Source organism: Thalassophryne amazonica, chromosome 14 (genome assembly GCF_902500255.1).
Source record: "Thalassophryne amazonica chromosome 14, fThaAma1.1, whole genome shotgun sequence".
Classification (NCBI taxonomy): Eukaryota; Metazoa; Chordata; class Actinopteri; order Batrachoidiformes; family Batrachoididae; genus Thalassophryne; species Thalassophryne amazonica.
The window spans coordinates 58,228,337-58,256,260 of NC_047116.1; the positions used below are offsets into that span (position 1 = coordinate 58,228,337).

Sequence of the window (27,924 nt, forward strand, 5' to 3'; positions counted from 1 at the left end):
ACAGTTAAATGTGGTCTATTAAACATTAGGTCTCTCTCTTCTAAGTCCCTGTTGGTAAATGATATAATAATTGATCAACATATTGATTTATTCTGCCTTACAGAAACCTGGTTACAGCAGGATGAATATGTTAGTTTATATGAGTCAACACCCCCGAGTCACACTAACTGTCAGAATGCTCGTAGCACGGGCCGGGGCGGAGGATTAGCAGCAATCTTCCATTCCAGCTTATTAATTAATCAAAAACCCAGACAGAGCTTTAATTCATTTGAAAGCTTGACTCTTAGTCTTGTCCATCCAAATTGGAAGTCCCAAAAACCAGTTTTATTTGTTATTATCTATCGTCCACCTGGTCGTTACTGTGAGTTTCTCTGTGAATTTTCAGACCTTTTGTCTGACTTAGTGCTTAGCTCAGATAAGATAATTATAGTGGGCGATTTTAACATCCACACAGATGCTGAGAATGACAGCCTCAACACTGCATTTAATCTATTATTAGACTCTATTGGCTTTGCTCAAAAAGTAAATGAGTCCACCCACCACTTTAATCATATCTTAGATCTTGTTCTGACTTATGGTATGGAAATAGAAGACTTAACAGTATTCCCTGAAAACTCCCTTCTGTCTGATCATTTCTTAACATTTACATTTACTCTGATGGACTACCCAGCAGTGGGGAATAAGTTTCATTACACTAGAAGTCTTTCAGAAAGCGCTGTAACTAGGTTTAAGGATATGATTCCTTCTTTATGTTCTCTAATGCCATATACCAACACAGTGCAGAGTAGCTACCTAAACTCTGTAAGTGAGATAGAGTATCTCGTCAGTAGTTTTACATCCTCATTGAAGACAACTTTGGATGCTGTAGCTCCTCTAAAAAAGAGAGCTTTAAATCAGAAGTGCCTGACTCCGTGGTATAACTCACAAACTCGTAGCTTAAAGCAGATAACCCGTAAGTTGGAGAGGAAATGGCGTCTCACTAACTTAGAAGATCTTCACTTAGCCTGGAAAAAGAGTCTGTTGCTCTATAAAAAAAGCCCTCCGTAAAGCTAGGACATCTTTCTACTCATCACTAATTGAAGAAAATAAGAACAACCCCAGGTTTCTTTTCAGCACTGTAGCCAGGCTGACAAAGAGTCAGAGCTCTATTGAGCTGAGTATTCCATTAACTTTAACTAGTAATGACTTCATGACTTTCTTTGCTAACAAAATTTTAACTATTAGAGAAAAAATTACTCATAACCATCCCAAAGACGTATCGTTATCTTTGGCTGCTTTCAGTGATGCCGGTATTTGGTTAGACTCTTTCTCTCCGATTGTTCTGTCTGAGTTATTTTCATTAGTTACTTCATCCAAACCATCAACATGTTTATTAGACCCCATTCCTACCAGGCTGCTCAAGGAAGCCCTACCATTATTTAATGCTTCGATCTTAAATATGATCAATCTATCTTTGTTAGTTGGCTATGTACCACAGGCTTTTAAGGTGGCAGTAATTAAACCATTACTTAAAAAGCCATCACTTGACCCAGCTATCTTAGCTAATTATAGGCCAATCTCCAACCTTCCTTTTCTCTCAAAAATTCTTGAAAGGGTAGTTGTAAAACAGCTAACTGATCATCTGCAGAGGAATGGTCTATTTGAAGAGTTTCAGTCAGGTTTTAGAATTCATCATAGTACAGAAACAGCATTAGTGAAGGTTACAAATGATCTTCTTATGGCCTCAGACAGTGGACTCATCTCTGTGCTTGTTCTGTTAGACCTCAGTGCTGCTTTTGATACTGTTGACCATAAAATTTTATTACAGAGATTAGAGCATGCCATAGGTATTAAAGGCACTGCGCTGCGGTGGTTTGAATCATATTTGTCTAATAGATTACAATTTGTTCATGTAAATGGGGAATCTTCTTCACAGACTAAAGTTAATTATGGAGTTCCACAAGGTTCTGTGCTAGGACCAATTTTATTCACTTTATACATGCTTCCCTTAGGCAGTATTATTAGACGGTATTGCTTAAATTTTCATTGTTACGCAGATGATACCCAGCTTTATCTATCCATGAAGCCAGAGGACACACACCAATTAGCTAAACTGCAGGATTGTCTTACAGACATAAAGACATGGATGACCTCTAATTTCCTGCTTTTAAACTCAGATAAAACTGAAGTTATTGTACTTGGCCCCACAAATCTTAGAAACATGGTGTCTAACCAGATCCTTACTGTGGATGGCATTACCCTGACCTCTAGTAATACTGTGAGAAATCTTGGAGTCATTTTTGATCAGGATATGTCATTCAAAGCGCATATTAAACAAATATGTAGGACTGCTTTTTTGCATTTACGTAATATCTCTAAAATCAGAAAGGTCTTGTCTCAGAGTGATGCTGAAAAACTAATTCATGCATTTATTTCCTCTAGGCTGGACTATTGTAATTCATTATTATCAGGTTGTCCTAAAAGTTCCCTAAAAAGCCTTCAGTTAATTCAAAATGCTGCAGCTAGAGTACTGACGGGGACTAGAAGGAGAGAGCATATCTCACCCATATTGGCCTCTCTTCATTGGCTTCCTGTTAATTCTAGAATAGAATTTAAAATTCTTCTTCTTACTTATAAGGTTTTGAATAATCAGGTCCCATCTTATCTTAGGGACCTCGTAGTACCATATCACCCCAATAGAGCGCTTCGCTCTCAGACTGCAGGCTTACTTGTAGTTCCTAGGGTTTGTAAGAGTAGAATGGGAGGCAGAGCCTTCAGCTTTCAGGCTCCTCTCCTGTGGAACCAGCTCCCAATTCAGATCAGGGAGACAGACACCCTCTCTACTTTTAAGATTAGGCTTAAAACTTTCCTTTTTGCTAAAGCTTATAGTTAGGGCTGGATCATGTGACCCTGAACCATCCCTTAGTTATGCTGCTATAGACGTAGACTGCTGGGGGGTTCCCATGATGCACTGTTTCTTTCTCTTTTTGCTCTGTATGCACCACTCTGCATTTAATCATTAGTGATCGATCTCTGCTCCCCTCCACAGCATGTCTTTTTCCTGGTTCTCTCCCTCAGCCCCAACCAGTCCCAGCAGAAGACTGCCCCTCCCTGAGCCTGGTTCTGCTGGAGGTTTCTTCCTGTTAAAAGGGAGTTTTTCCTTCCCACTGTAGCCAAGTGCTTGCTCACAGGGGGTCGTTTTGACCGTTGGGGTTTTACATAATTATTGTATGGCCTTGCCTTACAATATAAAGCGCCTTGGGGCAACTGTTTGTTGTGATTTGGCGCTATATAAAAAAATTGATTGATTGATTGATTTGTTTTAGTTAGTGCATTGGGATTATGATGTGGCATTCACTGTCCTGCTGTCACTGGGGCCATTTGTTTTAAAACAAATAATTTCAAATCAGTCATTTCACCTGTTTCAGCTGTTAGAGCCTAGAGATAGTGAGGAAGTAGAAGGCTTTGAGTCATGTACATCGTAAATCAAACTGAAAATCGAAACGAGTTTGAGAATGTGAGCATAAAAGTTAAATCTGTGTGCCTGTGTTGGTCCTCGCTTTCCTTTCTTTCAGCAGCACTAGTTCCATTGTCCTTGCTGTGTAATTTTACCTCAAAGGAACATGCTGTATTCTTTCAAAATGCCTCCTCATTTTGAGTCCCATGTTTTTTTTTTTTGTTTTTTTTTTTAACGTTTTAAGTGAATATGCGCAGGTCTCGTCTCAAAACAAAAGCTGTGATGTGGGCTGCTGTCTGTCAAGGTGTTTCTTTCAAAGATGAGTCTGTCCTCAGTCCAAACAAGACTTACATCATAAATAAAAAATACACTTCATTGTAAAACGTCATGCTGCCTCTTTGGCAATCTTTGCTGCCATCTGTTGGTACCTCTGGGTAATGCATGCACAAAGGTTTGTATGTGTGACGTCACGTTACTTGTGCTGCCTGGATACTGCTGGTTCTGCTCACAGTGTTTAGACTAAATTTCGCATGTCAACGCTGATGACGTAAATGTTCACACTGAGGCTGTTTCCTGTCGCACAGTGTAAAAACAGCAGAAATGCACAATTGTTAAATAATTTGAACATACAGCTTGTTTGAAAAGGAGGAAGATTACATGCATCAAAGGCCTGTGGCTGCATTTGAAGTTTGGATGTTGTAGATGTAATGTATGTGCATTTGACCTGCATGACCTAAAATTACCTTTACAACTATTTCTGTTTTATGGAAGTTGTATTTGAAATGAGTGTGTGCAGATTATGAAGCACAGTCCCCTCCAGGGCATATTTTTGTTGTACAGATGGTTTTGAGAGCATTAGACAGATGGGAAAAAACTGCTTAGAATGTCTGCTTTTATTTTTTTGACATTTATATGTAAAACTGTTCAACAACATACAACTACACCAATGAATTTTGCGGTGAGCACGAATTTCAATTTCAGTTTTCAATTTATTTTCATTTATATAGCGCCAAATCACAACAGTTGCCTCAAAGTGCTTCACACAGTTAAGGTCTAACCTTACCAACCCCCAGAGCAACAGTGGTAAGGAAAAACTCCCTCTGAGGAAGAAACCTCAAGCAGACCAGACTCAAAGGGGTGACCCTCTGCTTGGGCCATGCTACAAACATAAATTACAAATATACAAGAAATGCTATTGGCGCACAGGACAGGAGGATCGCCAAGACGAATACAACTCCCATCTCTGGATGGAGCTGCACCTTAAACAGAGAGAAAAAACAGAATCAGGCATCAGAAACACAAAAATACTGTATCATTTGCCAGCATCAAACAAGAAAAACAGAGAAATACTAAGGTGACCACCAGCCACTAGCCCTAAATTCACTAAAAGACCCAGAATTTAGGTAAAGTTGAGGCTGCAGCCCGCTGCAATTACTAATAAATGAATTAAAAGCGTAAAAAGCATAAAACAAAACTGTACCAGTATGCTAGCCATATGAAAGGGAAAATAAGTGCGTCTTAAGTCTGGACTTGAAAATCTCCACAGAATGACTGTTTTATTGACGCAGGGAGATCATTCCACAGAACAGGGGCGTGATAAGAGAAAGCTCTGTGACCCGCAGACTTCTTATTCACCTTAGGGACACAGAATAGTCCTGCACCCTGAGAACGTAAAGCCCGGGCCGGTACGTAAGGTTTAATTAGGTCAGCTAGGTAGGGAGGTGCCAGTCCATGAATAATTTTATAGGTTAATAGCAGAACCTTAAAATCTGATCTCACTGGGACAAGAAGCCAGTGAAGGGATGCCAAAATGGGTGTAATGTGGTTGTACTTTCTGCTTTGTGTCAAAAGTCTAGCTGCAGCATTTTGAACCAATTGGAGAGCCCTAATGCTAGACTGTGGTAAACCAGAAAATAGAACATTGCAATAGTCCAATCTATAAGAGATAAATGCATGGATCAGGGTCTCAGCATCAGCCATAGACAGGATGGGACGAATCTTCGCTATATTTCGCAGGTGGAAGAAAGCAGTCCTAGTAATATTTCTAATGTGAAGGCCAAAGGACAACAAAGGATCAAAAATTACCCCATGGTTCCTCACTTTGTCAGTGTGATGTATGACACACGAGCCGAGGCTGAGCATTAACTGGTAAAATTGATGCCGATGTCTCATTGGACCAAGGACCATCATTTCAGTCTTATCAGAGTTTAAAAGTAGGAAGTTTCTAGACATCCAACTTCTCACTGCTGCAAGGCAATCTCCTAAGGATTTTATGTGAACGAGATTACCAGCAGTTATTGGCATGTATAACTGAGTATCATCTGCATAGCAGTGAAAGGTAATCCCAAAACACCGCAATATGTGCCCAAGGGGTGCTATATAAAGGGAGAAAAGCAGGGGGCCTAAGATAGACCCCTGTGGAACCCCAAATTTCATGTCACAAAGGTTAGAGGTAGTGTTACTGTACAAAACACAGTGAGAGCAACTAGTCAAGTATGACGTCAGCCATGCAAGGGCACTCCCAGTAATCCCAAAATGATTTTCCAGCCTATCAAGTACAATATGATGATCCACTGTATCAAATGCAGCACTGAGATCTAACAGCAACAGAACCGTAGTGGTGTCCGAATCCATTGTAAGCAGAAGATCATTCACTACTTTAGTGAGAGCCGTCTCTGTGGAATATTTTCTAAAAGCAGACTGCAGTGGCTCAGAGAGATCTCAGTAAGATAGTTACTATTGGCCTATAAAATTGTTCACGGACTGGCGCCCCCTATCTGGCCAGCCTGGTTAAGTCCTATGTGCCGGCAAGGGCTCTGCGTTCACAGGGTGCAGGATTATTGTGTGTCCCGAGGGTGAAGAAAAGGTCAGCGGGTTACAGAGCTTTTTATCACCGTGCCCCAGCTCTGTGGAATGATCTGCCTGCGCTAATACGACAGTCGGACTCTGTGGAGACTTTTAAAGCCAGGTTGAAGACACATCTGTTCTCCCTGTTTTATCTTTAGTATTTTATATGATTGTGTGTCTTTTTTATTTGTTTTATTTATTTGACTTCTTTTACCTTTTATGGTTAATTTTTTTTAATTGTGTTTTAATCTTATTTCATTTTATTCTGCTTTTAAATGTTTGTGAAGCACCTTTAGGCAATTACTCGTGATTTGGCGCTATATAAATTAATATTATTATATAAGATAGTCTACGAGCTTTTCCAGAATTTTAGAGAAAAATTATAGATTTGATATCGGCCGATAGTTTTTCAATACACTAGGGTCAAGATTAGGTTTCTTAAGTAATGGTTTAATCACTGCAGATTTGAAACATTTAGGAACAGATCCAGAAGTTAAAAAAAAGGTTAATAATTTCCAGCACAGTCAGCCCAAGAGTGGGCCACAGGTCCTTAAACAGTTTTGTTAGTATAGGATCAAATATACAGGTTGTGCTTTTTGTTGACATTAAGAGTTTTGTCAGCAAGCCTAGTGAGATACTATCAAATTCTGTAAATACGAATAATGTAGCGGTGGGGAGCGGCTGGGATGACCCCCACTGACAGGTGTTTATTGTGATCCAGGTGTGTCCTCTCAGATTGTTTAATCACTCTGAATGTCTACTCTTGAGTATAGATTTAATCTGCTGATGACAACTCACTCACTCACACACACACCCTCAGCAAAGGGGGAAAGCAGAAAAAAAAAAAAAAAAAAAAACAGCTAAAAGAATGAACCAGCAATTTGGTTTCATCAAGAAGTGTGAAGGATGAATACTGTTACTTCAAGCATGGATGTGGTATCATGTATTAACTGCTGCTTTAAGGCTCATTTGTGCCAATATTGTAAATGGCAGAAAAGGTGACATTCTAAACTGTCAAATTAAAGTTTTGAAGTGAAGCCCTGTTCAGTATATCACAACAACAAACTGGGCAGCGTAGTCTTGTTTGAGGGTGGGTGCTAAAGAATTAAAATATGATGCAATAATTCTACATCCGGGGGCAGTCCTCATATGTCCCATCAGAAACATGGCGCATTCTCTGAGTTTTGGACCAAGTACGCTGCAAACAAAGTGAAGATGCAAAGAAAAAGTAACGATGCAGTGGAAAGTGGACATGTTACATGTTCCGGTTTGTTTATGCCTGGAGTTCAAACATGTCGAGGTGAGAGAATGTAGCTACTCTGTCAAGCTGTGTAGGCTAAAACTTAGCGACACAACCTCTCCCATTTGCTTCGTCTTCCCTTCTACACTGGGAACTGAAAAAAACTGCGCTTTTCGCAACTGCTTCGGTGATTGCAGCCGAAAACAAAACAGTACACCATTTTCCGTTAGAAGTGATGCTGTGTTTGAGTTGTGCAACAGCAGGCTGTCCCTGGAAGTCGTCAAATCATATCACGCAGGGGTTCAAACGAGACTGCACTGCCCTATTAGTTGGCCGTGTTATTCCAGTAATTTCAGGATTTGGGGGGGGGGGGTACATTTGTATGAACATTTCTCAAGATGTGGCAGAGCTAAAATATCAAACCTTCTTGATAAAACATGTTTTTGTTAATCAGCGTCGAGGGGTTACCTGAAGAGTCCAGCTGTGTTCCCAAGATTTCTTCTGAGTGTGAACCTGTGGCACCAAAGGTAAATATGATAGTTGCGTCCACCAAGGACATAATAAAATCATCAGCATGTATTTATTTGTATGTCTGTTAGCAGGATTATGTCAAAACTACTGCACATATTTTGATGAAATTTTCACCACAGATGCATATTGGGGCATGGAAAACTCCACTGAATTTTGGAGGTGATCTGGAGTCTGGATCAAGTTTCATTTCACAGAATTTCACCAAATTTGCACCACACATGGATATTAGGCCATGACTCCATTTAATTTTGGAGGTGATCCGGATTCTGGATAGGTTTCACTTTATACTTGTTTACGCTTTGAAGGATTACATCAAAACTACTGCATGGATTTTGATGAAATCCGTATCCAGATTCTGTTTCAGGATTTCACTTTATAGGCTTTTAAGAATTGCACGTATATTGACAAAATTTGCACCACAGACACATATTAGGGCATGGAAGACTCCACTGAATTTTGGAGGTGATCTGTTGGCGAATGTCAGAAATCTCGGATTTCTCTTGTTAATGTCATGCTTTTACACTTTAACTTCTCTGAATTTGATATAGACTGACTACATGTAAACTAAAAATGCATTTTTTTAATTTTGATTTTGGTCTTATGGCCTACAACACCAAAAAATAGAGCAGAGGTGTACAGAGGAAAAATGATCCAAATACTTACTGACCAGATTGTGTGATGTTTGTCCCAGAATGTTTCTGGTACAAGCTCAAATCACATCTGTGTCTCTATGCTGTGTCTTAATTTGTGCACCATGACAGTTTGATACAAAAGGGAACAAATTGGGAAGGTACAGGATAGATTACTGTAATGCAGTTTTGACCTGTCCTGAATTCTGATTCTTATTTAGTAATTAAAGCTAGAGTGCCAGGAAGCATATTGAAATTGAGATGATTGTTAGAATTTTGATGGAGACCAAAGTAATTTTGTTTTAGTGTGAATATAAAGGATTCCCAAAATATTAGTCTTAACATGATTAAAATTCGTCCGTATCAAAACAAATTCTGAATTATTGGCACGTGCCAAAAATTCAAAAGCCAGGACGCCATCGGGGTGACGTCACAGGTCATATGGGGGGGTTTCCACCGCTAGCTGCAGTGACAGAAGACTGGCGATCGAACTCACGAGGATTTTGCAGCGCTGCTTTTGGACAGGTGAGTTGCCTAGTGACTGGTGTCTGACGGTGTACAGTTATGGTTATTATCTGAGTCTGTTATTATCTGAATTACTTTTGGCAGATGCACTTTTGGCTTGAATTTGTTTGCAGGTTTTGATGTTCACTGGGGAAAAATACGCTATGGATTTCCCTCAAATTATGTTCCCACGAATTAAAAATTCCCCCAAAATTTTAATGGGTTCTAAATCTGATGTAGTTTATATATATATATATATATATATATATATATATATATATATATATTAAACTTCAGACTATATTTTATCTATTGAAGATTGCCAGCATTCTAGCTTTGTTTGATTGATTTAAATTCTTTGACAACCAGAAGTTGAAAAATCTTCCTGAAGCAAGAGAAAGAAATGAAATCACCTCATACTGATGGCAGTTCTCATGTTTCTGTGTTGTCACCTGTGAAATGTCTCGCTCGAAAATATCATCTTGCTTTATTGTTGTATGACGTGATTTGTTTTCTTTAATCTGTTATGATGTCAACATTACAGAAGTTGCGTCGCAATGTTTCTGTGTAGGCTCTCAGTTGTCCAGGTGGTTTCCATAGTAGAGAAGCTTGAATCTTCGACTGGACTGGGTTGCTTGATGTGAGGACGTTTCGCTTCAAATCACAGAAGCTTCCTCAGCTAAAATTCTTGCTCTGGTAGTCTGACTTCTGTCTTGACTCTTGTAGAGAAGAATAAACCTTTACAGAAGTTACTATTACAGAAGTGTGTGTGTGTGTGTGTATATATATATATATATATATATATATATATATATATATATATATATATTACAGAAGTTATTATTATTACTCAAGTGTGCGCGCACGCACACACACACACACACAGGCTAGAGTCGGCGTGAAATGCAGACTTTTCTGTGCCAGCAGCCGTCTTTTGTTCCCACGACACCAGAACAGAATGTTATGAGATGACAGGTGGACAGTGACATTAGTATGCAAGTGTAAAAAAAAAAAAGAATTTCTCTCCATGATTTTTACAGTACCCATTCTGTAGTACTTCTACTTTGTCTTCTTCTTCCTAAACTCATATTAAACTCATATTAAAGATGGGCTGAAAGGCAGCTCGGCCATAAAGGCAGCAATAAACTGGCTGATTAACTTCATAACTGATTGTTCTTATGTAATGAATGCTGGTTGTCCCTCTGGGATGAGACCTCATCATGAGGGCGTATTTAAGATGTATGTCAGCTGGTTGTCTTTCATTTAAGATCCCAGTGTTATAAAGAAATAGTTTGATACAGAGTGCAATATTTGTTCCCCGTTTTGAGGTAAATCCTCGGTCCTACCGAATAATAAGCCATAAATAATGAGCCACACATGGGTATGTGTAGTGATTTTTTTTTTTTTTTGAAGAAGAAGAAGAAGAAGAATGACCCACGTTTTCATCTATCACGTATCCACTATGAAGGTGTCTCATGTATGAGCCACGCAGTACCGTGTAGCGTGACATCGGTGCACGAACGCACGTTTGGTCCTACCCTCTAGAGTGCCTTGTCCCCCACACCCCTCCCACACTTGTTTCCTCATGGAGCAGGAAAGAGAGGAAAACAGCGTCCAGATGAAACAGTCTTCTGTGATCCCAGAAGCGATTAGAGGTGTTTTCAGCATCCATGGTTTGCGCAGAAAATTATTATAATCCGTTACAAAATAATTATTTCATATACAGTGTCCGGGGCACAGAGCAGGTGGAATTGTGTGCGCAAGAGGGCAGCCGATCCAAAAATAGCCTCTCAGGTCTTGCGTAGCTGCCAGGCGCTGGGATAATTGGCTTTTAGCAGCCTCGCAAGCCCCACGCACATGCCTCTAAAATCCTTGTTAGTCTTCGTAGTAACTCGTACACAAACTGCCCCATGCTGTTGTTGCTAAATTTTGAACATCTTGAAATTAGCAGAGATGAGCCTCATTAACCGAAGATAATGCCGCTAAGAGCCACTCGGAGCCACTATTCTCCCTTGATAGTTGAATAAACCCTCACATGGCAAAAAAAAAAAAAAAAAAAACGCTGCATGGCTCATTATTCATCCTTCATTATTTGGTGGGACCAGGGCTCAAGACTGTTTCATTCTGCAGCCTAAAGCAGAGGAGGCGGAGCTACAGAACCCCACCTTGATGTCGGAGAACCTGATAGACTTCACTGATCCACTACCTGTGGTAGGTCCAAGTCCTCTGTGTGGAGTATGCCACGGTCGGATTGTTTGGTTATAGTATTGGTGTGTACAACAGGCATGTGAGAACTGCGCATTTTTGCATATTGACGCATTTTTAAATTTCTGCCAGTGTTTTGCATGAGTGTTTAAAAAAAAAAAAAAAAAAAGTGTTTTGAAGGCACATGTTGGATGTGGTACTTTTTTCCTGCTCTCATGCAGTGCTACTGTAAATGGGTGCAAATTGCCATAAAGCGGTCAAACTTAATTTAAAAAAAAAAAAAACTTGCTTTGTAATGGCGTCAAACCGCAGCCAAACAAAATGAGTCCAATTCTGTGGAAAGATATAATGGATACGACTGGTGACTTTGATGCCAGAAACATTGACAGAGAAGCAGGCATCATGGGATTGGATGTTGTGCGAGTTGCTCTCTGCTTCTTTCTTCAACAAGTTAGTGTTTAAAGAACATGTCGCACGTTAATGTCCTGGTTAGCAACACAACATCAAAGTATTCATGAATGTATGTTTATCCATACCATGCCATCATAATTAGTCGTTGCTTATTGCTAATTATTAGTGATGGAGAAACCGAAGGTTTTTGAACCACTGAATCAATATGAAACAATTGTGTTGTTTCAAAGCATTTGAGACAATAAATATGGCAACATCTGCTGGCCAATCTTTAACATAGCACTTGCATGGAACAATAAAGGGCAAGGTGTCATGAAACAAGCACTGTTATGTATGTTTAATAATAAATGGTTATATGAGCATCTTAAACTTTTTGAGTTGTTTTTGTTTAAAGTCAATATACTCGTTATAATGTGATTGCGCCATCATATGTAATAGAGACATAAATTGTGAAATGCTTGTGCAACCAGGGACTGTTATGATCATATTTGTACAAACAAAATGAAGGGGATTTGGGGGCTTTAATATTTTTTATGTAAAAACAAGATCATTTCAGTGGTGTTAGACTTGAGTCTGTTCCTTTTCTTTGTTACTACCTCTCCAGTTTTGGAGAAGACTCTCACACAGCACAGACGTTGCTGGCATATGAAGATAGATTTTATCCAGCTTGTAAAGAGTTGGATAAACAGCTGCTTCAATCATCTTTATCTCTCCATGCAAATTTACTATAGAAAATGGTTCTGGGGAACATTAGCATGGCTAAAACCCTTCAGCTTCTGGGGGCTTCACAGCCCCTCTGTGACGCCCCTCTTGACCCTCACCATTTTAAGAATTTTTCTTTATTTGCCTCTCGCATGCTTGGTACAAGTTATGTTTGACTTGAGCCGGGGTGTTACGTTTTTTTAAGCTTTCTCCATCACTATAAAGATGAAGTAGCCAGCAGTGGATTCAGTGGCTTTCAAAAGGAGTTCTTACCTCTCACTGTCTCCACAGTCACGTTTATTGTGTTGCAGTATCCTGTATGGGTAGCACATGGACATTGAGTTCCAAGTGGATTTTCTTTTTTGGACTTAGAGGTCAGAATTTTTGCACCACAATAATAGTCACTCGCAGCATAGATGATTCCTCCAGTGATGAAAATTACTGAGCTAAATTTTGAGCTAACTATTTTCTTTTCTGACATGTTTGCATAGAACTGGTGCTTTTGAGTAATAACAGGTTAGTGTGGTGAGTGTGTATGGTCACGCTAGCTGCAGTTAGCACAGGTGGTCACACATGTCCTCTAGTTATTTCTCAAACACAACTGGGTGGCATAATGAGGTCCACTTAAAAAATAGTTCACTACAAATCTGTTTTAATCTTGGCACCACCTGTGAAACTGGCTGTGTCCACCAGTTTTGGGCAGAATCATTGTAACCAAGGATGTCCTCACGAGAGGGTCACATTGGAAAACCAGCTGTAATTTTGATCCGTCTGCAAGAACCGGCTTATCTTTGTTTGAAACAATCCTAACAGTTCAGAAGTTGATGTATAAAAGAGACTGGAGCCTGTTTAGTGTTGGTAGAAAAGGCTTACTGACGTGAAGATCTGACACCAGTCTTGTTACTTATGGATAAACCTGGGTTGACTGTGCTGTTAGAAATTGGTGTGATGAGTGGTGTTTTTGTTCTTTTTCCTTTTCCCCCCAGTTGCTGGCAGTACAGCAGCCCAAAGCTGCCATCATGCCTCATTGGATCATTCCTGCTACTGCTGTGAGTGACTATCCTGATTCCTGCTTTCACCTGCAGTTGCATTATTTAATTTACCTCCCGTTTCCGATTCAAGTTGCATTTTCTTCCCACGTAGTTACTCGCACAGTTGTAGCACTTTCCTGGCTCTAGAGACTGACCTCCTGCCCTTCTAATGCAGCCTCCTGGTATCTTCACTAATGGCCTGCACGAACCTGACCCCACTGCTGAGGTTGCCCCTGTTGTGCCTGCAGAAGGAGAAGGAGCTCTCATCCCAGCCGTCCCCCACCGCCCTCACACCCATAACATCATCTCCACCAGGTAAATGTTGCTTAGAAAAATTTGAATTGAAAGCAGGCTGCTTGGTAGTTCACTGACACCTGCTGGCCAAGCAGGAAAATGTCTTCTTTAACTTAAACATGCTAGCTTTGACTTGTTTTCACTCTGGTGTGCTGCAGCGCTGTGGGGCATCAGCCAGCCTCAGACCATGGAGTCAAACCCAGAGGTCTCCTGACCACTGATCTCTGAGGAGTAGCCAAGAGCCATCATCGTTATTGGCATTCTCACCTCATCACCTAATCCAGCCAGGAGGGACCACAAGCACAGCAGCCACTGTAGTTTAAATTTTAGTGCCATTTTCGGCATTTGTTCATTTTGTAGAATTGAGCACAATTCGTGTTCTAAAGAAAAATGGCCTGAAATCCAAGTGGAGACACTTTGGAGGCTTTCAGCTAAATAGGAAAAATAAGGTGCAACGGGCAGCTCTTTGTAGCTGTTGTTGTTGTTAAGATGGTACCTGTTTAGGATCATGTTCCCTAATTATTGACCTTGATGTTTGCTGTCCGTTCAATCCTGTTTGTGTGAGATGAAGCTCAGGAATCGTGTTTGTTGTCGCTCTGGAAGGACTGTTCAGGAAGTGACTGTTTTTTTTTAACCCAGAATGTGTGGATTCCTCTTGGTAAAGTCAGAGCAGCCCGATGCCTCACCACGTACTTTATCTCACACCGGTCACTGCAGGCTTCACGTTAGCGTTCCATAACTGTAGAACTGCCCCGCACGTTAGGACAACACAGCTGCTGCTGCTGCTGTCTTCTCAGTCGATTTCTCTTGAGTTCTACATTCCAGTGAAGATATTAGAAAATTCCTGGTTGTCCTCATGAACTGTTTTTATTTCACTCTGCTGGATCTCTGCTGCGGTTTGTTTCTTTGTTTGTTTTTGATATTACACGGCATGTAGAGCTGCTGATTTCCAATGCATTATTCACGGAAAAGAACAATGCCTGAAAACTTTGGATCTGAGAGATAGAATGTCCGGATTCTTAAAATGAATTTTGATTTCTAAGACCAATACTTGTGAAACCGCTGCATAAGGAACCTTTTTTGTCTCCTAAAACAATCACTGGAATGTCTTCACAACACTGGATCTTTAAAGGATTCTTTGCAATAGATGGTAGAAACTGCCACATTTCTGCCACATGTACTTTGTCTTTAGATGTTTTATTATTTGTTCACCACCGTATTAATTTAACTCATACTTAAATTTTTGGTACCAGTGAAATGAGCGATTGAACACAAATTGTATAAGTTTTGTGTGTTTTGATGCCGCCTTAGTGTCTCTGTCTCCAAACATTCAGCACAACTTGGAGTCAAGATCTATTCATGGTAACGTGCGCTTTTTAACATTTTGTCTAGTGTGACCCTGTTTTTAGCTCTCAAGTGAGACCTGTTTCATCCACTGGATTTTACATGTTGAATTTGTTGGATATAATTGCAACATTGAAACTGTAATAATTCTGTCTAAAATCAGTTTACTGTTAGAATTTTATATATATATATAATATAATATATATATATATATATATATATATATATATATATATATATAAATCTGATCCACCACTGTGGGTTATTGTTTGTTTTTGTTTTTTTTTTGTTCCTGGCCATTTGCTACCCTGCCTTATTGAAATGAATTAATTTGTCTTATCCAGTATAAAACCATCGCTAGAATTCATTAGTACTTTTCATGTTTTCACAATTACTTAATTTGTGCACTGAAAGTACCTTAACACATGCTTTGGTACGCAGAAGTCTGTCTGTTGTTGGAGCACATTCATTAAATAGCCAATGTTTCTTTCTTATGCTAGCCATCTTGAAGTTGATCAGTTTCATTTTCCATTATAATTTAAACTTGATTAAATGTTGTGCATTGCCCCCAATTTTTTTAATTAATTTTTTTAATGCAACTATTACAGTTTCAGTCTCATTACACCTGCTGGCTGTAGCTGTGAAGTAATTCATCAATAATCTCTGGTTAGGAGAATTTTGTGTATTTTCTCAGAAATTGAAGCAACATAACTTTGTGGTAAGGTATGAAATGCAAAACTTTACAAACCTTTTTTTCTGGAGACCTCTTAACAATTAGTAAAAATACATGAAACCAGTTGTTTATTTGTGACCACAGTTTGTCTGGAAATTTTACCTGATTTGAAGTTCTCCAGTTGTTGTTGTTTTTTTGTTTTTTTTTGTCTGCTATGAAAAGAGGTGAAACATGGAATCTGCTTAAGGGTTTAATTTATTCCTGTTTTTGTTTTAGGTTTTTTAAGAGCACATAATTCATGGGTTCAGGTGTTAAATAAACTTTCACCCTCCAAATTAAAAATGTACATGGTGTTCTACAGTTTCTTTACAGTAATTGTGTCTATCAGAGATCTGCCAAAAGAAAGTGTTAGTAATACAGGTGTTTTATAAAACAAAAATATTTAAATCTACAACAGCAATTTACGGGATACACTCTACCCTGAGATGTGCATTTAATTTACAGTGGCACTTGAAGTGTTCAGTACTTCAACTTGATATTCTAATACTGATCGACTTGTAAAAGTCGAGTGACAACAGAAAGGTGAAGTTGTTAATAACCTCGTTCATGGTGCAGTCTTCAATCTGATACACAGCATTTTTTTTCTCCCCTTTTTCACTGACAATTTCATCTGCTCGCTTGTGACTTGAATTAAGCAGGAGTGTTTGGCTCCTTTCCACCAGGTGGCACCACTGTTTCACTTTAAATTGAACATGGTTTTTCTCCCAAACCACCACTAACTTTTGAGGTCCTCTATGGGTGGTTCATATTATAAGATTACAAATCCCAGATTTAAAGTATGAAATCATGTCATTAGAGAGTCAGCATTTGACTGGAGGTGAAAATGAGGTGGGCTTCATAGATAATTGGCAAAGCTTCTGGGGAAAACCTGGTCTTGTTAGGAGAGACGGCATCCATCCCACTTTGGATGGAGCAGCTCTCATTTCTAGAAATCTGGCCAATTTTCTTAAATCCTCCAAACCGTGACTATCCAGGGTTGGGACCAGGAAGCAGAGTTGTAGTCTTACACACCTCTCTGCAGCTTCTCTCCCCCTGCCATCCCCTCATTACCCCATCCCCGTAGAGACGGTGCCTGCTCCCAGACTACCAATAACCAGCAAAAATCTATTTAAGCATAAAAATTCAAAAAGAAAAAATAATATAGCACCTTCAACTGCACCACAGACTAAAACAGTTAAATGTGGTCTATTAAACATTAGGTCTCTCTCTTCTAAGTCCCTGTTGGTAAATGATATAATAATTGATCAACATATTGATTTATTCTGCCTAACAGAAACCTGGTTACAGCAGGATGAATATGTTAGTTTAAATGAGTCAACACCCCCGAGTCACACTAACTGTCAGAATGCTCGTAGCACGGGCCGGGGTGGAGGATTAGCAGCAATCTTCCATTCCAGCTTATTAATTAATCCAAAACCCAGACAGAGCTTTAATTCATTTGAAAGCTTGTCTCTTAGTCTTGTCCATCCAAATTGGAAGTCCCAAAAACCAGTTTTATTTGTTATTATCTATCGTCCACCTGGTCGTTACTGTGAGTTTCTCTGTGAATTTTCAGACCTTTTGTCTGACTTAGTGCTTAGCTCAGATAAGATAATTATAGTGGGCGATTTTAACATCCACACAGATGCTGAGAATGACAGCCTCAACACTGCATTTAATCTATTATTAGACTCTATTGGCTTTGCTCAAAAAGTAAATGAGTCCACCCACCACTTTAATCATATCTTAGATCTTGTTCTGACTTATGGTATGGAAATAGAAGACTTAACAGTATTCCCTGAAAACTCCCTTCTGTCTGATCATTTCTTAATAACATTTACATTTACTCTGATGGACTACCCAGCAGTGGGGAATAAGTTTCATTACACTAGAAGTCTTTCAGAAAGCGCTGTAACTAGGTTTAAGGATATGATTCCTTCTTTATGTTCTCTAATGCCATATACCAACACAGTGCAGAGTAGCTACCTAAACTCTGTAAGGGAGATAGAGTATCTCGTCAATAGTTTGACATCCTCATTGAAGACAACTTTGGATGCTGTAGCTCCTCTAAAAAAGAGAGCTTTAAATCAGAAGTGTCTGACTCCGTGGTATAACTCACAAACTCGTAACTTAAAGCAGATAACCCGTAAGTTGGAGAGGAAATGGCGTCTCACTAATTTAGAAGATCTTCACTTAGCCTGGAAAAAGAGTCTGTTGCTCTATAAAAAAGCCCTCCGTAAAGCTAGGACATCTTTCTACTCATCACTAATTGAAGAAAATAAGAACAACCCCAGGTTTTTTTTCAGCACTGTAGCCAGGCTGACAAAGAGTCAGAGCTCTATTGAGCTGAGTATTCCATTAACTTTAACTAGTAATGACTTCATGACTTTCTTTGCTAACAAAATTTTAACTATTAGAGAAAAAATTACTCATAACCATCCCAAAGACGTATCGTTATCTTTGGCTGCTTTCAGTGATGCCGGTATTTGGTTAGACTCTTTCTCTCCGATTGTTCTGTCTGAGTTATTCTCATTAGTTACTTCATCCAAACCATCATGTTTATTAGACCCCATTCCTACCAGGCTGCTCAAGGAAGCCCTACCATTATTTAATGCTTCGATCTTAAATATGATCAATCTATCTTTGTTAGTTGGCTATGTACCACAGGCTTTTAAGGTGGCAGTAATTAAACCATTACTTAAAAAGCCATCACTTGACCCAGCTATCTTAGCTAATTATAGGCCAATCTCCAACCTTCCTTTTCTCTCAAAAATTCTTGAAAGGGTAGTTGTAAAACAGCTAACTGATCATCTGCAGAGGAATGGTCTATTTGAAGAGTTTCAGTCAGGTTTTAGAATTCATCATAGTACAGAAACAGCATTAGTGAAGGTTACAAATGATCTTCTTATGGCCTCGGACAGTGGACTCATCTCTGTGCTTGTTCTGTTAGACCTCAGTGCTGCTTTTGATACTGTTGACCATAAAATGTTATTACAGAGATTAGAGCATGCCATAGGTATTAAAGGCACTGCGCTGCGGTGGTTTGAATCATATTTGTCTAATAGATTACAATTTGTTCATGTAAATGGGGAATCTTCTTCACAGACTAAAGTTAATTATGGAGTTCCACAAGGTTCTGTGCTAGGACCAATTTTATTCACTTTATACATGCTTCCCTTAGGCAGTATTATTAGACGGTATTGCTTAAATTTTCATTGTTACGCAGATGATACCCAGCTTTATCTATCCATGAAGCCAGAGGACACACACCAATTAGCTAAACTGCAGGATTGTCTTACAGACATAAAGACATGACCTCTAATTTCCTGCTTTTAAACTCAGATAAAACTGAAGTTATTGTACTTGGCCCCACAAATCTTAGAAACATGGTGTCTAACCAGATCCTTACTCTGGATGGCATTACCCTGACCTCTAGTAATACTGTGAGAAATCTTGGAGTCATTTTTGATCAGGATATGTCATTCAAAGCGCATATTAAACAAATATGTAGGACTGCTTTTTTGCATTTACGCAATATCTCTAAAATCAGAAAGGTCTTGTCTCAGAGTGATGCTGAAAAACTAATTCATGCATTTATTTCCTCTAGGCTGGACTATTGTAATTCATTATTATCAGGTTGTCCTAAAAGTTCCCTAAAAAGCCTTCAGTTAATTCAAAATGCTGCAGCTAGAGTACTGACGGGACTAGAAGGAGAGAGCATATCTCACCCATATTGGCCTCTCTTCATTGGCTTCCTGTTAATTCTAGAATAGAATTTAAAATTCTTCTTCTTACTTATAAGGTTTTGAATAATCAGGTCCCATCTTATCTTAGGGACCTCGTAGTACCATATCACCCCAATAGAGCGCTTCGCTCTCAGACTGCAGGCTTACTTGTAGTTCCTAGGGTTTGTAAGAGTAGAATGGGAGGCAGAGCCTTCAGCTTTCAGGCTCCTCTCCTGTGGAACCAGCTCCCAATTCAGATCAGGGAGACAGACACCCTCTCTACTTTTAAGATTAGGCTTAAAACTTTCCTTTTTGCTAAAGCTTATAGTTAGGGCTGGATCAGGTGATCCTGAACCATCCCTTAGTTATGCTGCTATAGACGTAGACTGCTGGGGGGTTCCCGTGATGCACTGTTTCTTTCTCTTTTTGCTCTGTATGCACCACTCTGCATTTAATCATTAGTGATCGATCTCTGCTCCCCTCCACAGCATGTCTTTTCCTGGTTCTCTCCCTCAGCCCCAACCAGTCCCAGCAGAAGACTGCCCCTCCCTGAGCCTGGTTCTGCTGGAGGTTTCTTCCTGTTAAAAGGGAGTTTTTCCTTCCCACTGTAGCCAAGTGCTTGCTCACAGGGGGTCGTTTTGACCGTTGGGGTTTTACATAATTATTGTATGGCCTTGCCTTACAATATAAAGCGCCTTGGGGCAACTGTTTGTTGTGATTTGGCGCTATATAAAAAAATTGATTGATTGATTGATTGATTTTTACAGGTATCAGATATGGAAACTGGCTCAGGTGGTGGAGTTGTCTGTTAACTGAAGGTTGTTTCTGTGATTTCTGTCAACATGTTGAAATAACTTTATCATGCACATTCAGTCAGCTATTTTAAAGTAAACTAAAAACAGAAAGACACAAAAGGTAAGTTGAAACAGGCAACTATAAATGTGTGCTAAAGCTCACACAGGCACCTTCTGCTCTGCCACACTGGTTACTGTATTGTGTGTCTGTGATGGCAAAGCTTTTGTTATGAGATACCTGAATTAATTGTACATGTCATTGGTCTGTGTGTGTGTGTGTTTGATGTTTTGGCAGATTTTTGAATTTAAACGCTGTTTAAGCTTGAACAATCTTTAATTAATTAAACAGTCAAGGACCTCTTAACTGTGTGAGAATGTTTGATTCATGATGTTTTTCCATCAAGGTTTTAACACTCAAGCATATTTCAAAATAAAACTGGTTTTGGATCAAATGCGATTGTTATTAAAGGGGCATAGTTTACAAAATCCCTTTTCTTCCTTTTACATTTTCATGTGAATGATGCGGCACGGATGATCAGTGGTTAGCACTGTTGCCTTACAGCAAGAAAGTTGTGGTATTTCTTCCCACCTGGTCTTTTCTGTGTGTAGTGTGCATGTTCTCCCCACGTTCACGTGGGTTCCTGCCGGGTGCTCTGGCTTCCTCCCACTTGCATATTAGTTGAATTGGTGACTCTAAATTGGCCGTAGGAGTGAATGTGTTTGTCTATATATGATCCTGTAATAGACTGGTGCCCTATCCAGAGTGTACCCTGACTCTAGCCTAATGGCTTCTGGAATTGCTGCCCCCCCCCCCCCCCCGTGATCCTTAACCCCTAAAGTAGATGGTGTTTGTTTTGGCTTGACGCAGGTCACCTCAGATATGTGACATATGTAACAAGTACCTCCCAAATGTTATGATTTTACCTCAAATTATTAAGACCATACACACACAAACTGAATAATGCAGGATTATCACTGTTCCAAAATAATAAGAGAAATCCCTGAGGCAAAGTGAAAATTGCTACATCACACAACAAAACTACCTTAAGGTGACAAAGTTAAAATACAATTTGTAGTTCAGCAATGAGTCCTGCTCAGTGTGGTCAGTCTGCCTTTTTTCTTTTTTGCAAAGTTTGTAGTTTATAGTTTATTTGAATACACTAAAATACTTATACAATTGTTTTAATAAAAAAATTTTTTTGGGGGGGGGGTCATATTTGCATTTCTGAGCATCTTGCATTTTTCTACTCTGTGCTTCATGATTTCAAAGTTGAAAAAAATACCTGCAGTTTAATTGTGTTCACAAAGCTTGTAATCGCCTGACATTCATAATTTCAACATATCAAAGTGGGGATAATCTAACCTTTCTATCTTTTCCTCATCAATTGAAATACTGATGAGGAAACTAAAACTCTTATAAATATCCTGCGGCAGATGACCAACAAGTGTTCTGTAGTTTCTCCAGTCATGAAGGTGCAATGATGAAGTCAGTTGTTCTGCAGGAAATGGGTCTGCAGATGTGCAGTAACGTTGTTTATCGTCGTGCGTAATTCTGTTGTTCTGGTATTGACTTTATACTCTGTCTGTAAACTACAGTGTTGGTTTGCATTTTGAATGTCTAATCTGTGCAACAAGGAGACAGTTGGAGTGTTATTAGTGGCAGAATGGCCGACAGCACCGTAACTCAGACAGGACTGCTGGGCTCAGCAGATGGACACCCCCACCCCTAAATGAATAATTGATTAGGTACATGGACCTTATGCCAGGTCATGATTGCTTAAGCACACTCAAAGCAGTGGGTGGATTCCAGGACTTCTGGCGCACTGCTCTGTCCCCATTCCTCCAGATCCATTCCGTGCAGGTTCATATATATTTGGACATGTAACAGTCTCAATGTGATCTAATGAATATGCAGATTGTCTGCTTCATTTTGAGCCCAATTACTTCCGAACTGAGTGAACACTGCAGTCATTATATTTTATGATTTTGCACTCCCTACTTTTTGGGGGGGGGGGGGGGTGAAAGTAATTGTACAAGTGGTTGCTGAAACATTTCAGTGAGGTGTGTGTATAGCCCCTGGGGAAAAAAAAAATGATGGAATCACGACACTTGGAGAATGTTCACCCACCTTTACTTTGAAACAAATTAATCAATATATGTTGGCTTCATGAAACATACGCAAAACAAACAATGTAATTGTACTGTTGTTAGTGGCTTATTTCATTATAGGTCAAGCAGCAGAAAACAGGATTCAGTACCAGTTGCTTGCTGCCCAACAGTCTGCCTTCAGATCCAAGAATTCAAATATCAGCAGTGCTGGTTTGCAGCCTCTGGTGATTCTTCTTTCTAAAGCATTTGATTTAGTGAACTGTGCTGCTCTGGGACATCCTGAAAATTTCTGGAGTTCCCAATATGATACTTAACAACATAGCCAGTCTGTACAGGTACTGTGAGTGCAGAAACTGAATTATTTTTTTTTCCTCACAGAAAACACCGTCTGGGATGTGTTCTGGTTCCTACAATGTTCAGTGCTTGCATGGACTGGTTTTGGACTGTGTTGGGAAAGGTTGTGGGAAAACGGCAACTTAGGTGTCTTTGTTTTGAGGAAAGGTTTACTGACCTTTGCAGGCGATGCTGTGATCTTTGCAGAATCATTTGATGCTCTGATTGTTGGTCTTGAGAAGCTGAGTGAGGGATTAAATGTCTGGGGCTTCATTTGTCCTGATCAAGACTAAGAGCCAAGCTTTCAATGACATCCTGGACTCAGACATTTACTTGGCAGTAATGTGCTTGTTTCTGCACCCTCTGCCCCTTAGATCTGGAGATGGCTTGGAAGCACTCATGAATGTTACTTGATTCCCTCATCCACACTCCATGAACTTTGCTTTGTTGTGTTCAGGAGTTGGTGCTGGTTTGTGTTAAATTTTTCCCATTTCATTCAGCTAATTTCTTAATTATGTCACAGTGACTGGTTTCTGCCCATTTATTTTTCACTTGTGTATTTTCTATTAACATGCACTGTAATCCTTTCCATTGTTTCAAAAGACACTTCTGTTCTTTGGCCTGTTTCCTTGCAAGTAGCCTCGTCCAGCAGCTCATTAAAATTGACAGTAGACTGGTTTGCATTTTTAGCCTTGTGTCAGGATATGTTTTAGAAATACAGATTCATCTCATAACCATTTCCTCAATGTTCAGTGATTCCATGTTTTCCCTGATCCTTCTGTATATGCCATTATTCAAACTACTTGTTTGCAGTATGTTTCATGTAGCTGGAATGAAAAGAGTGTTAACAATGTTTTTTGTGTCATAATCACTCACTCATCTTCAACCGCTTTTCTGGATTCGGGTTGCAGGGGCAACAGCTCCAGCAGGGGACCCCAGACTTCCCTTTCCCGTGCCACATTGACCACCTCTGACTGGGGGATCCCGAAGGCGTTCCCAGGCCAGTATGGAGATATAATCTCTCCACCTAGTCCTGGGTCTTCCCCGGGGTCTCTTCCCAGATGAACGTGCCTGGAACACCTCCCTTGGGAGGCGCCCAGGAGGCATCCTTACCAGATGCCCGAACCACCTCAGCTGGCTCCTTTCAACGCGAAGGAGCAGCGACTCTACTCCGAGCTCCCCACGGATGATTCTGTTTATTTGCTACAAACTTAAAAAGCTGAGTAAGCTTCCTATATACAGTTGTGCTTAAATGTTTACATACCCTGGCAGAGTTTTTGGTATGTTTTGTTTGTTGGGCTATTTTTCAAAGAATATGAGTGATAACACAAAAACTTTTTTTCACTCATGGTTAGTGACTGGGTGAAGCCATTTATTGTCAAACAACTGTTTACTTTTTGAAAATCATAATGACAACAGAAATTACCTACCTACTGGTGATACAAAAAGCTTTGTATTGTGTATCACCAGTTATACAGCTTCTTGAAGTGTTATAAAGGAGGATAAAAAAAAAAAAGAAGACCTGAAAGTTTAGCTACAAGTTGCCAGAAGGTACATCTGAGATGGAAGTCTTGATTTGGTCTGTCTTGGTGAAAGAATGTCTCTGCTCAACTTCACTCTGAATCTAAGCGTGGTGATACAAAATGCAAATTTGCACTGTGCACAATTTCTCCAATCCCAGCCACATGAGCCTATAACAACTTCTGGGTTGTCTGGGTGGCTTTCCTCACTCTTCTTCTTGCACAGTCAGTTTTTTGAGAAATGTCTGCTCCATACAGATTTGCCATAGAGTGCCATACTGTTTGTACAACCCCAATTCCAATGAAGTTGGAACGTTGTGTAAAATGTAAATAAAAACAATACAATGATTTCCAAATCCTCTTCAACCTATATTCAATTGAATACACCACAAAGACAAGATATTTAATGTTTAAACTGATAAACTTTTTTTTTTTTTGTGCAGATATTTGCTCATTTTGAAATGGATGCCTGCAACACATTTTTAAAAAGTTGGGACGGGGCAACAAAAGACTGGGAAAGTTGATGAATGCTCAAAGAACACCTAATTGGAAACAGGTGAGCGTCATGACTCGGTATAAAAGGAGCATCCCCAAAAGGCTCAGCCGTTCACAAAGATGGGGTGAGGATCACCACTTGGAACAACTGCATGAAAAAAATAGTCCAACAGTTTAAGTACAATGTTTCTCAATGTTCAGTTGCAAGGGATTTAGGGATTCTATCATCTATAGTCCATAATATAATCAGATTCTCTGAATCTGGAGAACTTTCTACACGTAAGCGGCAAGGCTGAAAACCAACATTGAATGCCTGTGACCTTCTATCCCGTCAGGTGGCACTACATTAAAAACCGACCTCATTGTGTGGATCTTACCACGTGGGCTTGGGAACACTTCAGAAAACCATTGTCAGTTAACAGAGTTTGTCGCTACATCTACAAGTGCAAGTTTTAACTTCAAGATCATCCAGAGACACCACCGCCTTCTCTGGGCCTGAGCTCATTTGAAATGGACAGACTGAAGTGGAAAAGTGTGCTGTGGTCTGATGAGTTCACATTTAAAATTGTTTTTGGAAATCATGCATGTTGTATCCTCTGGACAAAAGTGGAAAAAGACCATCCAGATTGTTACCAGCGCAAAGTTCAAAAGCCAGCATCTGTGATGGTATGGGGGTGTGTTAGTGCCCATGGTATGGGCAACTTACACATCTGATGGCCCCATCAGTGCTGAAAGGTATATCCAGGTTTTGGAGCAACACATGCTGCCATCCAAGCAACGTCTTTTCCAGCACGTCCCTGCTTATTTCAGCAAGACAATGCCAAGCCACATTCTGTACGTGTTACAACAGCGTGGCTTCGTAGCAAAGAGTGTGGGTGCTAGACTGGCCTGCCTGCAGTCCAGACCTGTCACCCATTGAAAATGCGTGGCATTATGAAGCACAAAATATGACAATGGAGACCCCGGACTGTTGAACAACTGAAGTTGTACATCAAGCAAGAATGGGAAAGAATTCCACCACTTCAACAATTAGTGTCCTCAGTTCACCAACACTTATTGAGTGTTGTTAGAAGGAAAGGTGATGTAACACAGTGGTAAACATACCACTGCCCCAACTTTTTTGAAACGTGTTGCAGGCATCCATTTCAAAATGAGCAAATATTTGCACAAAAAAAAAAAAAGTTTATCAGTTTAAACATTAAATATCTTGTCTTTGTGGTGTTTTCAGTTGAATATAGGTTGAAGAGGTTTTGCAAATCATTGTATTCTGTTTTTATTTACATTTACACAACGTCCCAACTTCATTGGAATTAGGGTTGTATTTCTTCATAGTTGATGTAAGTAAAGTCCAAGACACATTCAGTGACAGTTTTACCATCAGAGAGCCTCGTCCACAACTACCACAAAAGACTCCAATTGATGTTAAAGGGGGCAAAACACAGTATTAAGAACAGGGGTATGTAAACTTTTGATCAGGGTCATTTGTGTAGTTTCTGTTGTTATTATCATTTAAAAAGAGTAAACAGTTGTTAAACAATAAATGCTTCACTGAACCACTAACCATGAGTGGAAAAAAAAAAAAACATTTTGCGTTATCATTTATATTCCCTGACAAACAAAAATTCTGCCAGGGTATATAAATGTTTGAGCACAACTGTACGCGGTTATTCCATAATTTCCCCTAAAGGATGTATTCCATCATTATTGTTTTGACATGTTGGCACATTAGAAGGTCTGCGGTTGATTTTGGCTGCTACTTACCCGACAGTTCAGTTAAACATATCATTACCTTCGGCAAGGAGATTATTTTTTTCACTGATGCTGTAGATACTTGAAGAAGAACTTCATGCCAAAGTAGGAATGAGGTCTAAAGGGTTTATGTTTACAAGCAAAGAGTTATTTCATAAATTTCTACTATCTAATCCAGTAATTTTGGCCAACATCAGACCAATATTGATTTGAAAGATCAGCACAGTTCTCTGAAATAAACAAATCCAAACATCTGTTTACAGAAATAATCAACTAGGCTTTGAGAAGCTGTCAAGTTGCCATCTTGTGCTTATGATCAGGACCTTTGTTCCTGCCATACAGTTAGTGCCCCATCTGTTCAGTCCATTTTAGTTATTTTGTTTTTGTGCATTTGGTGTGGTGGCTGCACAAATGGAGTTTCTGGTCTCAGGTGTATCCCAAGATGCTGAAAATTCAACAGGTAAACTGATGTGCAGACACACACACACATACATACAGAGGATTCTTCCTGTCAGTCATTATGACAAAGCCCATTGTGTTGTTTGCCGAGCTGTGTCTGCAGATAACATTGTGTGACTGGATGCTTTGAAAAGAAGCTTATAGATCTAAACCATCAGAATGAGTTGAAGCCGCAGCACATTTGTGTTCTAGCCAGTGAGCCGACGATTCACAGTCAAAGCAGCGAGATGATAAAGATGTGAGTGAGCTGTAATTGATCCCTAAAGCGCTGTGCTGGTGTGTGTGTTGTGTGTGCGCCTGCCTATGTGTGTGCGCACACAGGTGAGATTTTGAGGTGGCACGTTCAGCAACAAGCCTCATTATCTGAACTTGCGGACGCACTGACGTGCCATCCCTGCAGGAAAGCACATATTCATCTTTTGATCAGAGGGCTGAAACTCACAGATACAGACACGGGCATTCACAAACACACGTGTGCACACGTACAGGTTGTGTTTTTGACTCTTGTCAGCAGGTAGGGGAAACCGGGGTACAGTAGATCAGAAATGTTGTTTTGTGGCAGCATAAACACATTATGCATAGGTTTAGGTCATTCTATTGTGGATTTAATACAGCAAGTTATTGTTTATATGGCTGTGTTATTTATTTCTCCCCAAGTGTAATTTACAGGTGTTTAAAATTGATTTAAAAATTTTTGATTCACTGTGCCCCGGACACTAATTCACGGGGCACAGTGAATCAACTTAAAATATAATGAAAAAAAAAAACACGATTGTCATTATTTCTTCAAAATTATTAAATATATGCTGATGCATATACAAACTATAATCCAGCAAACCAGTTATGTAATATGT

General features: G+C 39.7%; 1 protein-coding gene across 1 annotated transcript in view; it reads left to right on the plus strand.

Annotated features, from left to right (window-relative positions):
* epb41l5 (erythrocyte membrane protein band 4.1 like 5) overlaps positions 1 to 14,427 on the plus strand; it is a 119,666-nt gene extending 105,239 nt beyond the window's left edge. The window contains 5 exon segments of the mRNA XM_034186242.1: positions 7,978 to 8,050; positions 11,318 to 11,398; positions 13,492 to 13,554; positions 13,712 to 13,851; positions 13,989 to 14,427. Coding sequence (XP_034042133.1) covers positions 7,978 to 8,050; positions 11,318 to 11,398; positions 13,492 to 13,554; positions 13,712 to 13,851; positions 13,989 to 14,058 — 427 coding nt within the window. The 3' untranslated portion in view covers positions 14,059 to 14,427.
* The last annotated feature ends 13,497 nt before the right edge of the window (positions 14,428 to 27,924 follow it).